Below are 13,980 nucleotides of genomic sequence, written 5' to 3'. Positions count from 1 at the left end.
CACTTACTAGTCAGCTCTCTTTTTCCACTCAACCATTATACTTACAAAAAATGTAAATTATGGTAAGAAATAAAAAAAAAAAAGAGAGAGAGACTTGATTTAAAAATCGAATGGATTGTTTGGTACAAAGAGTGTGTAGACTATTATACAACCATCCCTAGCTACTGTAATGCTATTAAAATTAAAAATCTTCTCGTAAACACGGTTTCAAAACATTTCTAATTCAAATGTCGTTATATATCTATGAATTTCTTAATTGTTATATTCATTTGTCATTAGTTGTATTTAAAAGGGATGACCAGAAAAACATTAAAACAAGAGGTTTACTTTTGATAAAAGAAAATTTAAATTTAAATTGCTAAAATAGCAAAATGTCATGTCTAAGTGAAAATTATAAATTTATTCAACAATAATCACGGTCGAACTCAAACTCCCAAAAACAATGATTACATTTATTCCCTAATTTGCTAATTCATTTTTGACAACAATAAAAAAATTGAGGTGTGGAACAATGATATTATAAATGCCAAAGAGTAGTTAAGATGCAAAATATAAATTTATATTTGCAATATTAGGTCAAAATGAATGATAATTTAGTTAGATTTTTGTCAAATAAATAAAAATGTGAACCATACCAAAAGCAAATATAGATGCTTTTTTATTATTGAATTTTCATAGAATAAATAATAAAAAAAAGTAGAAAATATTTGCCTTTTAACTTTTTCTTTTTTAATTTTCATAGAAAATATTTAATCCAAAAATTAAATAACTCTCCTCCACGGTCAATTTTCTTTCCCTCTTCTTCAACCTCAACGGTCTCTTTTATTTCAAATTTCTTTCCCCTTTTTCTTCTCCATCGGTTTACTCTGCCTCTCATCTCCCCTTCTCTTCTTCGTCTTCCTCAAACCCTGCGATTTCCTATCTCTCAAATTCCGTTTCGCTCTTCCTATACCTCCAAAATTTCGCTCTTCCTCTCTAACGTGAAGCAGCCAAGAAACTCTATCTTGCGACATACCCATCTCGTCGATCCACCACTTTCTTCTTCTTCTAGCCTTAACGGTGCCGAAATCAAGGGCCGCAGACCCCCTCGGAAACCCAAGTCTTCCAAAGAAAATTCTCCACCGTCAGATCGGTTTTCGATTCCAAATCCTGAAGAGCCCGCTTCCACCTAGGCCTCCCTCTTCTAACCCGACCGTTCCTGAGAGTTCGCTATCACATACTGCTTTTACCTGCAATCCCGATCCAAGGTAATGCTAAAATAATGTTGCTAATATCTGGAATATGGTATTACTGAATTTAGTAAAATAAATAAATAAATAAAAGAAGTATACCTGTAACAACTAACAGTTGTGAGCACTGTCGGAAAAAGGCAATGAATTTGTAAATCGAAGTGCAGATAGTTCTGTTGTTTAGGATGGAAAAGCATGAGTATCACGTTTCTATATTCAACGGACTGGTACTTGTAAAATTTAGGCTCATAATCATTTTATTGTGCAGAGACTGGCAGATGGTTTAAGTAGCTGGTTCCGGAGGCAGAAGCTAACAGGTGCAGCTGGGGAGCGCTTGAAGGAAGCACGCAATATCAACCGATCACTCTCACAACTCGGGTAACCGATCAAAACTATTGGGAGATATTTCAAATTTCATTTAAGCAGTGATCTTTCCAATGATTTTTTTCTTTATTTATTTTGTAATGTCAATTAGTTGGCTAATTATTTATCAGAATGCTTGTTGATATCGCTGCATGTTTTATTTTGTAATGTTTGTACTTTTTAGTTGTGATTTGTGAATATGCTAGGATTGATTTGATTTGCTCTTCTGACTGTTAAGATCGGAATGATGTTGCTCATCTGAAAGAAGGCAGCATCATGTGCTTGAAGACTTGTGGAGTATGGAGAGTGAATGGTCAAATTTGAGGAATCGTATCTGCTGGCTTTGTAGTCCAAACAGGTTGTCTGGCTAACTTTCTTTTTCTCATTTTCAACCAATTAGGATAGCTGTCATGTTTTTTGAATTCCTTGCCATTCTTGAGTAGTAACTTGGCATTTGTTTATTAAAAGGTTTTAATTAAGATTATGGTGTTCATAACTTTGTAGTGTCACACTAAATAACTTAAAAGAGTTAGTTTGACAGTTGACAAACATGATAGTAATGTGATAGTGAGTGCAAGGGTAAAAAGAGCTGCTTCTGTTGGGTTAAAGGGATGTTTGTGTTTTTTAGTGTGATGTGTTTTGTTTTCAAGTTCGTTAGTAGACGTATTACTTAATTGAGCATTTTGATACCATAGCCAGTGTAGGGGAAGATGAATGGAGGGTGCTATGAGACTAGTTAAGACTTATATGTATCCTAATTTTAGTAATATATAAAATTGAGAGAATTTCCTTTGATTTTCAGGAACAAGGATGAATAATCAATGAAAAATGAATGAAAAGGTTTATCCATGCAAGCTTCAAACCAAAGTCAAGGATGTCGATCCTTCCAGGGGAGTCCAAAGTTCCAAGATTGTTTATCCATGCATCATTTTGTCGATCTACTAAGATTAAATTGTCTCGTTGTAGTTGCAAGACTGGAACAATAGACGGCAGTTTACACCACCCAGTGACTTCCATGCTGACGCGATGAATGATTATTTCATTTCTCAGGTAATTGTTCTCAATGAATGTTTTGGTTCTAACGACCTGCTATCTGATCGTAATTCTAATTATTTACTTGGCCTTGTTTCTTTGTAGGCAGTGATAGAAAATACCAGAGCAAATGATATACACAAGCGAGTTCCCTTTTTAGTACCGTTTACTAGCAGGGTTAAGATTTTCACTGTAAGCAAGTTATTTTTTTGGTTTCCTTATCCACAATATTGAATTTCTTGGATGACTGTTAGTTATAGAAATATGTAAGATATTTTTTATTTATGGTTACTTTCTCTATAACTCATTTCACAGACACAACTAGCAGCAGCTAGGCAAAGAATGGATCTCTTGCTGTTTTTGCCAGAAACCGGTTTAGAATTCGACGAAATCATATATTGGAAGATGCTTTCAGTCAGATGAGTGCATTGTCTGAAGTTGATCTTCGAGGATCGGTAATTTCAGACTTCCATGATTTATGAAAAATGAAATTGTTATCTTACTTTTTTCTATCTTTTTCTTTGCCCTCGTGAAAACGACCCCTTCCCTCTTCTGCATCCTATAGTTGCAGAGTTACTTGTAATTGTTTATTAGTTTTTTCTTGTTTGTGTTGGGTCAATTGCTTCACTTTTCTGCATGCAGATACGTGTGTCTTTTGTTAATGAATTTGGAGTTGAGGAGGCAGGAATTGATGGTGGTGGTATTTTTAAAGATGTCATGGAGAACATTACACGGCAGCCTTTGACGTGCAGTATGGTTTATTTAAGGTTATCACGACATTCCTTATTATTAGCATGGCATGGCTTTGTTAATCCTGTAGTATTATTGGATAACATGAAGCGTGATGAGACAGCCATAGTTGTTTGAAATCGCTTTTCAAAATAAAAATAGTTGTGAGATCACATTTCAATATAAAAATTGGTTGCTTGAAATCTATTTCATAAAATTTCAGTAATATGTGGGTATGTATTGTTCATTTTTTCTAATATAAGTTATTTTCTGCTTGGTAATCCAGCAAATTGCTGACCATTTGCTCTACCCCAATCCTGGTTCGGGAATGATACATGAGCAACATCTCCAGTTTTTCCATTTCCTCGAAGTTCTTTTGGCAAAGGTATGGCCATAATTCCCAATCATACATGGAATTTACTTTGGTTGATTAGTTTTTTCTTTTTTTGGATAAGGATATCCTGGTCTTGGCCTTATCATGGAAGATTCTTATATATCTTTCACCCCATACTTTGGTTGAATTTTGGAACATTAATGTATCGCCTGACATTCATAAATACAATGTCATAATTTGAAATCTGCTGTCTTCCTACATTATGCATGTTTTTCTGTTATTGAAGTTGCTGCCCGGTTGTGCTAAAAGTTCTCAAGCAGTCATGCTAAAAGATCTCAATCACATTAAATGATTTTTGACAGGATGTTGTTTTACCCTTCTTCCTGTAGGTCATGTTTGAAGGAATTCTTGTTGATATACTTTTTGCAACATTCTTCTTGAGCAAGTTAAAACAGAAGTAAGGTTTTTAAAGATTTACTGTCTTACTGTTTTGTATTTTGTGCTGATCCACTAATCGTAGTATTGATGGTCATGACAATGACTAGTTGCAAGTTACTTGAATTTTTAGGGTTCTAAAAATCTTACATTTTATTATGGGTGCACTGCCTACTAATGAGATTGTCAATTGCTAACTTCCAAATGTTGAATTTGGGATTTCCATGCTACATTCACTTTCTTGATCTGCAATTACAGAGCTACTCTATACTGGAATAAAGTCTCATCTGAACTGTACATTGCTTTTGATGCTGTAATTGCAAAGCTAGGAAATCTTTATGTATAATGCCTTTTTTTTTTATCATTTATTAATGAAAATGAGAAGCCTTTTTATAGGCTGGAGATTACAAGAGTTGTTAAACTAACTTGGGGTTGAGTTAGTTTACTTATAACTAACTCAAGATACAAAATTGTTAATTCAAATAACTAATCCTAAACTATAAAAATGGTAATTCAAACACCTCCTCTAGGATAAAACTCAAGAAACATAAAGAAGGGGATGTTCTACATTAGCTTTTGTCAAGGCTTTAGCCAAAATTTTATTTATCAACTGTGGGGGAGGATTTGAGAGCCCCAATCTCTACACACTTCTCTAATGAGAGTCTATACCAAAATCAAGATACCCATACCCTCCCACTCAAGAAACTTAAGTAATTGCTTAGAGAAATAACAAAATACTTGGCCCCACTCTAACAAACACATTCCTAAGGGCCCACACAAATAGAAAAAATCAACTAACTCTCAATCATTCTTTCTTCTTCCTATTCTTGTCTCTACGGGAATACACTTTACTATGGGAGGTCTATCATTACCCGCCCCCAAATAGCCACCTTGTCCTCAAGGTGGAATTCAGGAAACTGTTCTTGAATAAGAGCAGCTTGTTCCCATGTTGCACTTTCAAGTGTCCCCTCACTCCAACGGATCAAAACTTCTAAGTTGTCCTTTTTCTATTGTTTTGCGAACTCCCAATACTTCTACGGAGACACTTGCATAGACAAATCAGCAGCCAAATCTTTTGAAATTGGGAATAATGGCCTGTTTGAACCACGACCTTGCGAAGAACAGAAACATGAAAGATGGGTGTATAAGCGATTCCTTGGGAAGGCCAAACGGTATGCAACGAAACGAATTCGTGCCACGATCATAAATGACCAATGAATCTTGGGGCCAATTTGGAGTGCTTAAAACGGCTGAGAGAGGACTGTTGGTAAGGGCGTAACTTCACATAAACCCAATCATGAACCTTAAACTGAACCTCCGTCTTTTAGCATTAGCATATTTGACCATTCGCTGCTGTGCTTTCAGTAAATTGGCCTTCAAAACACCCAAAATTTCATCTCTTTCTTTCATCAAATGGTCTACTTCATCATTCACCCGCTCGAGCCCTTCACATACGGTAATATAGAGGGTGGTCGCCCATAGAGGGCCTCGAAGGGGGTCATCAATGTGGCTGTACGGACTGTTGTATTATAGCTCAATTCAACCCAAGCTAGCCATTTAACCCACTGTTTAGGTGTGTTCATAGCAAAACACCCTAGATATATCTCCACCCTCGATTGACAACTTCGTTTGACCATCTGTTTGGGGGTGGTAAGTGGTGCTTCGTCTCAACTGAGTTTCCAACAACCTCCACAACTCTTCCCAGAATAGACTTGTGAAAATACGATCACGATCCGACACTATACTTCGGGGGCATCCATGCAAACGAATAATCTCTCGCATAAAAACAGCAGCAACCACTTTTGCACCAAATGGATGTTTCAAGGGAATGAAATGTGCATACTTGGAAAGACGATCCGCAACTACCAATATAACATCATAACGCTCGGATTTGTGGAGCCCTCAATAAAATCCATACTAATATCTTCCCACACACGGTCCGGAATGGGTAATGCTTGAAGGAAACCAGCCGGAGTTAAAGACAAGTATTTGGCTTGCTGACACACGGAACATTCAGCAACATAGGTGCGGATATGGGCTTTCATACCTCGCCAATAGACCTCCCTTGCTAGCCTTTGATATGTTTTCAATGCACCATGATGTCCCCCTATCGGGCTGTTATGGAACTCAGCTAATAATAAAGTAATATCAGGTGAATCCTCCTCCTTGTAGCAAATATCCATCTGGAGCTGGCTGTCCATTTATCAAGGACAATCGAATATTGTTAAGAGATTCATTTCCAGCCACTTGATCGATGAAAACCGAAGGTTTAGCCCGCCCACAATACTTACGAGGCCCAATTCAAATACCGGTGGTAATCTCTATAAGGCATCGGCCGCTTTGTTTTCCAATCCTTTCTTGTACTCAATCACAAAATCATACCCCAATAGTTTAGCGATCCATCTCTGATATTCTCCCCGATAGCCCGTTGTTCAAGAAGAAACTTCAAACTTTTCTGATCTGTACGCACCACAAAAGGCTTACCCAATAGATATGGTCGCCATTTTTGAACAGCCAGCACTATTGCCATAAGCTCCCGTTCATAAACAGCCTTAAACCTATGGGTAATAGGTAAAGCTTGACTGAAAAAGGCCACTGGTCGTTGATTTTGCATTAGGACAGCCCCAATACCCACACCCGAAGCATCAGTTTCCAGCACAAAACTTTGTGAAAAATCAGGAATACCTAGCATCGGGACAGACATCATTGCTGACTTTTAACTGCTGAAATGCGTTCTCGGTCGTCTCATTCCACTTAAAGTTACCTTTTTTTAACAGTTGTGTCAAGGGGGGCAGCACAATAGAACCGTAGTTTGCAACGAATTTCCGATAATACCCCGTTAGCCCCAAAAAACCCACCTAGCTCCTTCACGTTCTTGGGTGCTGGCCATTTAACCATCGCTTCTATTTTTGTTGGATCCGCTGCCACCCCCTCTGAAGAAATAACATGGCCCAAGTATTCAATTTTGTCAACCGCAAATTGGCATTTTTTAAAGTTGGCTACCAGTTGATGAGCTACTAGAGTTTCCAAAACCATTGCCAATTGGTGCAAATGCTCGTCCAAGGACTTGCTGTAAATTAAGATGTCATCAAAGAAAACCAAAACAAACTTGCGTAAATATGGGCGAAGAACATCACTCATGATTGATTGGAATGTTGCCGGAGCATTTCAACCCAAACAGCATCACAAGGAATTCATAGGGCCCCTCGTGGGTTCGAAACGCTGTTTTGTGAACATCGGCTGCCCGCACCCGAATTTGCTGATAACCTAACTTTAAATCAATTTTGGAGAATATGGTTGCCCCAAATAATTTGTCCAACAGTTCATCAACAACAGGAATCAGATACTTATCTGGTATAGTGGCAAGATTCAGTGCTCGGTAATCAACGCAAAATTGCCAGCTACCATCCTTTTTCTTAACAAGGAGCACTGAAAAGGCACTTTTGCTTGGCTGAATTATTCCGGCTAGCAGCATTTCCTTAACTAGTTTCTCTATCTCATCTTTCTAAAATTGGGGATAACGATACGGGCGCACGTTCACTGCACGAGCCCCTGGTTCTAATTCAATAGCATGATCATGATCGCGAGGTGGGGGTAATTGATTGCTTGGTTCAAACACAACGCTAAAGGACTGAAGAACTTTTTGAATTTCTGGTTGTAGTTTACTCAAGTAGTCTGCTATGTGTTCCCTTGCTTCGCCCACTCCCCACTGTACAACTGCACTTAATTCGATTGACACGCCTTGATCTTCCTTCTCAAAGGTTTTCATTATCGATTTCAGTGACACTTGGGATCTTACTAAACTTGTATCCCCTTGAAGAATTACCACCCATTCACCCAATGAGAATTCCATCTCCGACAACTTGTAATAAAAAATTACTTTCCCTAACATTTCCAACCAAGTAACTCCTAATATAACGTCAGCACTTCCGAGTGGTAGAGGGAGAAAATCGTGAGTGATTGATAAATTGGCGATTGTCAGGTTTACATCCTTACACACACTGGTTGCTTGGACTATGCCTCCGGTTCCCAGAACAACCCCATATGCATCCATTGTTTCTACTGAAATTTTTTAGCTCTTTGACTACCTCTTCTGCAATAAAATTGTGCGTGGCCCCCATCGATCAGCACCACAACCTCACGTCCCCTTATTTCTCCTTTAATTTTTATGGTTTTCGGCGAATTGAAACCTACCAATGAATTTATCGACAGATTCACTATTTTTTTTGTATTGACTTCCTTATTCCCGTTGGTTTCGATTTCTTCCCCCACTTGATCGGTTTTGTCACTTAAGTCTTCCCCTTCTTGTACACAATGATGTTCAATTCACGTCTTTTGCAGCGGTGCCCTAGACTAAACTTCTCGTCACATCTAAAACACAAACCTTTTTCCTTCTTAATCGCACTTCGTTGTCAGTCATTCGACGGTATGGTTGAGACAACGTACTCTTCGCGCCCGATTCCTGCGATGAAGTAATCGTCGTGGACGAGTACGACGAATTTGGCTAGGGTTAATCGTAATCGTTCGTGATGTAGCGACCCGATCTGAGGCCTTTGACCCAGTTTGACTTCTCGACCTGCTTGGCCCACTATTTGACATTTTAATTGATAAATTAGGGTTTCCACTTGCCCCATGAATTCTCTTCAATTGAACCACTCGATCATCTTCTCAATTATTTGGGCCATTAACATTTTAGCCTCTAGGCCCACTGAATTCAATTTTCAGATCTCACTTTGAATCTCTTCCTTCAGCCCACACACAAACTTACTTTCTAGGGCTGCATCACTCATATCTTTAAGGCCGACGAAAATTGTTCAAATCGCCGCCGGTAATCCCTCACGGTGGTCTCCTGCTGTAATTTCATCAACCTTGCGTGTTTATCTCCTTGGTCGGACGCTTTGAATCTGGCCCACAGAAGCTATCGGAATTCTGTCCAGCTGCCGATTTTCTTTCTATCCTCCTTCCATTGATACCAGTCCAAAGCTTCCCCCTCCAAGCACAGGACCGCCGCATCCAACTTATCTCTCTTCGTCAGATATTCACCACAAAATAGCGCTCCACACGTTGTAGCTATCCATCCACATTCTCTTCTTCCTCCCCTTTAAATATCGACACCTCCAGTTTTCGTAGCCTCATGTCAAAAAGGGGTATCTCACGAATATTTGGTGCACATGGTACTCCAACTCCCTCATCCACCACTGGGTTAGTTTTTTGTTCACTTTTTTCTTCTTGAACTTGTTCCTCATTCATTATTCCCTTTCCCTTGTCCGTAATCATTCTTTCACTAGATGTGGATCCTTTTGAAGCACTTCCCATCACTCCCATCCTGTGTATTAACAATTTCATATCCTCACTCAATTTTTACAGATTATCCTCAATCTTTTGTTCAGCCATTGTACTTCGAACTTCTGCTTCCGCAAATTGTTTCTTCATCTTCCTTTCAAATGCTAATTGTCGTTCTTCTACTTGTAAAAATTTTGCTTCTACTCTACTTTCCATTTCAGTCGTCCCTGTGGTTACTCCCTCTAAACCTTCTTCCAGTTCAACTATCCTAGCTTCCATCTTACCAACCATACCAGGAAAGATGGCTCTGATACCAAAATTGTTAAGGCTTTAGCCACAATTTTATTTATCAACTGTGGGGAAGGATTTGAGAGCTCCCCAGTTTCTCCACGCTCTAATGAGAGTCTATACCAAAATCATATGTCCAAAAAGATACCCATACCCTCCCACGCAAGACACTTAAGTAATTGCTCAGAGAAATAATAAAATACTTGGCCCCACTCTAACAAACACATTCCTAAGGGCCCACACAAATGGAAAAATACCAACTAACTCTCAATCATTCTTTCTTCTTCCTATTCTTGTCCCTACGGGAATACACCTTTACTATGGGAGGTCTATCAGCTTTCTATATAATTTATGAGAGTTTAATATTGCATGGTTGCATGGTATAAAGATGGAATAATATTTAACCCAACATTGAATATTTCCAATGTTTATCATCACAACATGTATAACTATCTAAATGACTTGCCATCCTTGGATCCTGAATTGTATCGCCACCTTATTTTCTTAAAGGTGTGTATTCCCTGGTATCACTTTTAGCTGATACCACACTTAGCCTGTTGATCAATGATCTAGATCAATCTAGTATCCTGGTAGAATCTTTTTCTCACTTCTTATCTTAAATCATGAAGGTGACATTCCTGAACTAGAGCTATATTTTGTTATTATAAACAATGAATATGGAAAGCAAATTGAAGAAGAGCTACTTCCTGGAGGAAAAAACCGTCGTGTCACCTGTGAAAATGTCATCACATTCATTCATCTTGTTGCCAATCATCGTTTGAACTTTCAGCATAGTTTGTCCCTTGTTTATCCAATGTGTCTCCCTACTCCAATGTTGATTGAAAACATGTCCTCCTCAGATACGACAGCAAAGTTCTCATTTTTTGAGAGGGATTCAGCAGCTTATACAGAAAGAATGGATCAACATGTTCAATGAGCATGAATTCCAGGTATCACTAACTCACTGAGATAGTAACGTGGTTTGCATGAAAAGGCTGTTTTGCTGTTATATAATCTCTTGATGACTCGTTTATCATTGCACATCAACTGCCTCATGTGCCTTGAATCCTGTTTCATGCTAGTATTAATTATACTATTTGGGAAAGAAGTATGTTAAAGGAGGAACATTTTTTCTCCTAGACCATACAAAGTCAGTAGGGTTAAGCACTTAGATTTGCATTTTTATTCTTCTTATTGTGTGGGTGTGTGGGTGGGGGGAGGGGGGAGGGGGTTAGTAGTTTTGATAATGTGCCATTGTCGACCTTTAATTTTCATGTGACGTGAAACACTAAACTAATTAAAGCAAGAACCTAGAATGATTAGGAGTACACTTGATCTTGTGATCTGGGCAGCAACCAACCAAAGCCTAAACCCTAGAGGCATCAGGGTCTTCCTTATTGAGTTCACCTGAAGGAATAGATGTGGGTTTCCTTGATGAAGTGAAGATTCAGGTTCTGGATAAGGAAACTAGTCTTCCTTAAGATTCAAGTTGTTCATTTTCGAAGAGGCACAATGCTCGTAAAAGTGTAGAGGCAGAATTTTACTAATCATTAAAATCTGAGAAATAAACAAAGTGAACTAGATTATTTTTAGCCTACATGGACTCTAAGTGGTGACAACTGAAGTCCTTGTAAGGGGAAAAGATGTGGGAAAAAAAGTTCCCTTGCGATGGGAAATGATAAGAAAAACATAAAGAGAACCCTAATTTAGGTCAAATCATGGACTAATGGCTAAATACTATGAAGTTTTGTTGCTGTCTTTTGTGGTTCCAGGATAAATCGAGTTGCTGTCTTTGACTGATTTATTTCATTTCAGCTTTCAATATCAGGTTCACTGGACAGCTTGGATGTTGATGACCTACGGACACATACTACTTATTCAAGTGGTTATCATAGGGTAAGTTCTATTAAACCCTTTTTTCTACATATGTATTTTTGTTTCTTCTCTTTTCTGCGTAATTGTTTTGCATATTGTGTTCGATAAAATTTTGAAAAGTTGAAATCTTGCAAGAAGATTAGTTACAATTAATCTTCCTTTGGAGGTTTAACAATTCTTGGTTTAGGATATCGATACTAGATTTATTGTAGTGCAATCGGAATTGTGATGTCAAGTCAATTAAATTTCATAATTGTAGATGATGTTGGAAGATCTCACCCGGGTAATTGGGAGATGGTTTTGAAGTCTTTGGAGTTTAGGGAGTTGGTCATCGTTTAGATTCTTTTTAATATTTTTTAATTAATTTCGAATTCATACAATGTATATGCCTGTATTAGTGTTTGAAACAGGGTGATAAATTGATTACCATTATTCATACTTCTAGTCCTCTCTTATGTTTTATGACTATGAAAACAAACTTTGGACTTGTATTGTTTGTAATGCTCTGTTTGGTCAGGCACAACCATGATCAAGAAATTTGTGATAGAAACGGAGAAATATCTTCACTTTTTTAATGATGTTCTTTTATGCTTCTGCTGGATTGAAAAACCAAATGTGGGAACTTCGGAATTTGAATTTTTATTTCATGCTTTCAGGAGCATTATGTCATTGAGATGTTTTGGGAAGTTATCAAAAGTTTCTCAGTGGAAAACCAAAAGAAATTTCTGAAGTGAGTATTTTCATTACACATCAGTTGGTTACTTCTTGTCTCAAGTTGGCTTAAAGAAAAACTGAACTTCAGAAATATAACAATTGTATCTTGCTTTTTCATTAGGTTTGTAACTGGTTACTCTCGAGGACCACTTCGTATCCTCATTATTCTTAATTATTTGTTTTGGTTTCCCTTAAGGGATAAGTTGGTTCCTTCTAGAGCTTAAACTAATTTATCCTGCTAGCAAAAATCATGTGAAAAAGTAACTCAGTATGAGACAAGGTACATTTCTGACTAGTACTTTATTGTGCAGAGACTGACAGATGGTTTAAGTAGCTTTAAAACAAGTAGAATAAATCTTATTGATTTACCTGTTCCGGAGGCAAATAAGCTAACAGGTGCAGCTGGGAGCGCTTGAAGAAGCACGCAATATCAACCGATCACTCTCACAACTCGGGTAACCGATCAAAACTATTGGGAGATATTCAAATTTCATTTAAGCAGTGATCTTTGCAATGATTTTTTCTTTATTTATTTGTAATGTCAATTAATTGGCTAATTATTTATGAATGCTTGTTGAATCGCTGCATGTTTTATTTTGTAATGTTTGTACTTTTTAGTTGTAATTTGTGAATATGCTAGGATTGATTTGATTTGCTCTTATGACTGTTAAGATCGGAATGATGTTGCTCATCTGAAAGAAGCAGGATCATGTGCTTGAAGACTTGTAGAGTATGGAGAGTGAATGGTCAAATTTGAGGAATCGTATCTGCTGCTTTGTAGTCCAAACAGGTTGTCTGGCTAACTTTCTTTTTCTCATTTTCAACCAATTAGGATAGCTGTCATGTTTTTTGAATTCCTTGCCATTGTTGAGTAGTAACTTGGCATTTGTTTATTAAAAGGTTTTAATTAAGATTATGATGTTCATAACTTTGTAGTGTCACACTAAATAACTTAAAAGAGTTAGTTTGACAGTTGACAAACATGATAGTAATGTTATTGAATAATGACATTCCTCTAGTACTTCTGCCAAAAGGAAATCTTTCCCGAGCCCAACGAGTGATATTAAAATCCCCACCTATGCACCAGGCCACGGCCGAACAATCAGCCAAGGAAGACAATTCGGGCCAAACCAATTTCCTTTCTCTGCAACCACAAGGGCCATAGACATTTGTGATCCAACAAACCTTTTTGCACAAAGTGAGGCATTTGATTGACAAAGAGAGGCGTCTTTTAATGACCTCTGTTACAGATATTTTACTGCTGTCCCACATGGTAAGAATTCCCCCAGAAGATCCAACAGAAGCCACATAATCCCAGCCAATATCCTTAGAACTCCACAATGATTTTATAAAAGCCGAGTTCAAGGTGTCCTTCTTAGATTCTTGAATCATGACTACAATTGTTGATGAATTTTTTAAGTGCTGCACGTTTAGAGGAGTCGTTCAAACCCTTAGTGTTCCAGAACACAACCTTAATAATGACTGGGAGGAGGAAAAGCAGTTGCACATCTAATTTAAGCCAGAATGATTCCACAATCACCGACTATAGACACTAAATCTTTAGGCAAATCCAGGGAATTTTAATAGGGAGAATATCTTCATCATTGAACAAGACATTCAGATCCATCCCATTAATTTCTGGGACTAATTTAGGGTCAACTTCAGTGTTGGGGACTGCCAATTTAACTGATCTCAACA

At 37.7% G+C, this 13,980-nt stretch overlaps 1 protein-coding gene and 2 long non-coding RNA genes across 3 annotated transcripts; all 3 read left to right on the top strand.

Annotated features, from left to right (window-relative positions):
• The first annotated feature begins 829 nt into the window (after positions 1-829).
• LOC116404352 lies at positions 830-1,919 on the top strand. The gene is made up of 3 exons (XR_004217194.1): positions 830-1,247; positions 1,498-1,607; positions 1,831-1,919. It is a non-coding gene; the product is annotated as an uncharacterized LOC116404352 (long non-coding RNA).
• Positions 1,920-1,921: 2 nt separating this feature from the next.
• LOC116404350 lies at positions 1,922-3,356 on the top strand. Its single transcript, XR_004217191.1, has 5 exons — positions 1,922-1,950; positions 2,395-2,642; positions 2,730-2,816; positions 2,940-3,079; positions 3,267-3,356. It is a non-coding gene; the product is annotated as an uncharacterized LOC116404350 (long non-coding RNA).
• A 7-nt stretch (positions 3,357-3,363) lies between these two features.
• On the top strand, positions 3,364-12,593 carry LOC116404349 (E3 ubiquitin-protein ligase UPL6-like). Its single transcript, XM_031886565.1, has 6 exons — positions 3,364-3,391; positions 3,640-3,738; positions 4,077-4,144; positions 11,509-11,589; positions 12,225-12,298; positions 12,404-12,593. Exons 2-5 carry the CDS (start codon positions 3,682-3,684, stop codon positions 12,295-12,297), a joined length of 279 nt encoding a protein of 92 aa, XP_031742425.1. The 5' UTR covers positions 3,364-3,391; positions 3,640-3,681; the 3' UTR covers position 12,298; positions 12,404-12,593.
• Positions 12,594-13,980: the final 1,387 nt, after the last annotated feature.

This window comes from Cucumis sativus, chromosome 6 (assembly GCF_000004075.3).
Source record: "Cucumis sativus cultivar 9930 chromosome 6, Cucumber_9930_V3, whole genome shotgun sequence".
NCBI lineage: Eukaryota > Viridiplantae > Streptophyta > Magnoliopsida > Cucurbitales > Cucurbitaceae > Cucumis > Cucumis sativus.
The sequence above is the reverse complement of the archived record's forward strand: the minus strand, read 5'-3'. Positions and strand labels throughout refer to the sequence as shown.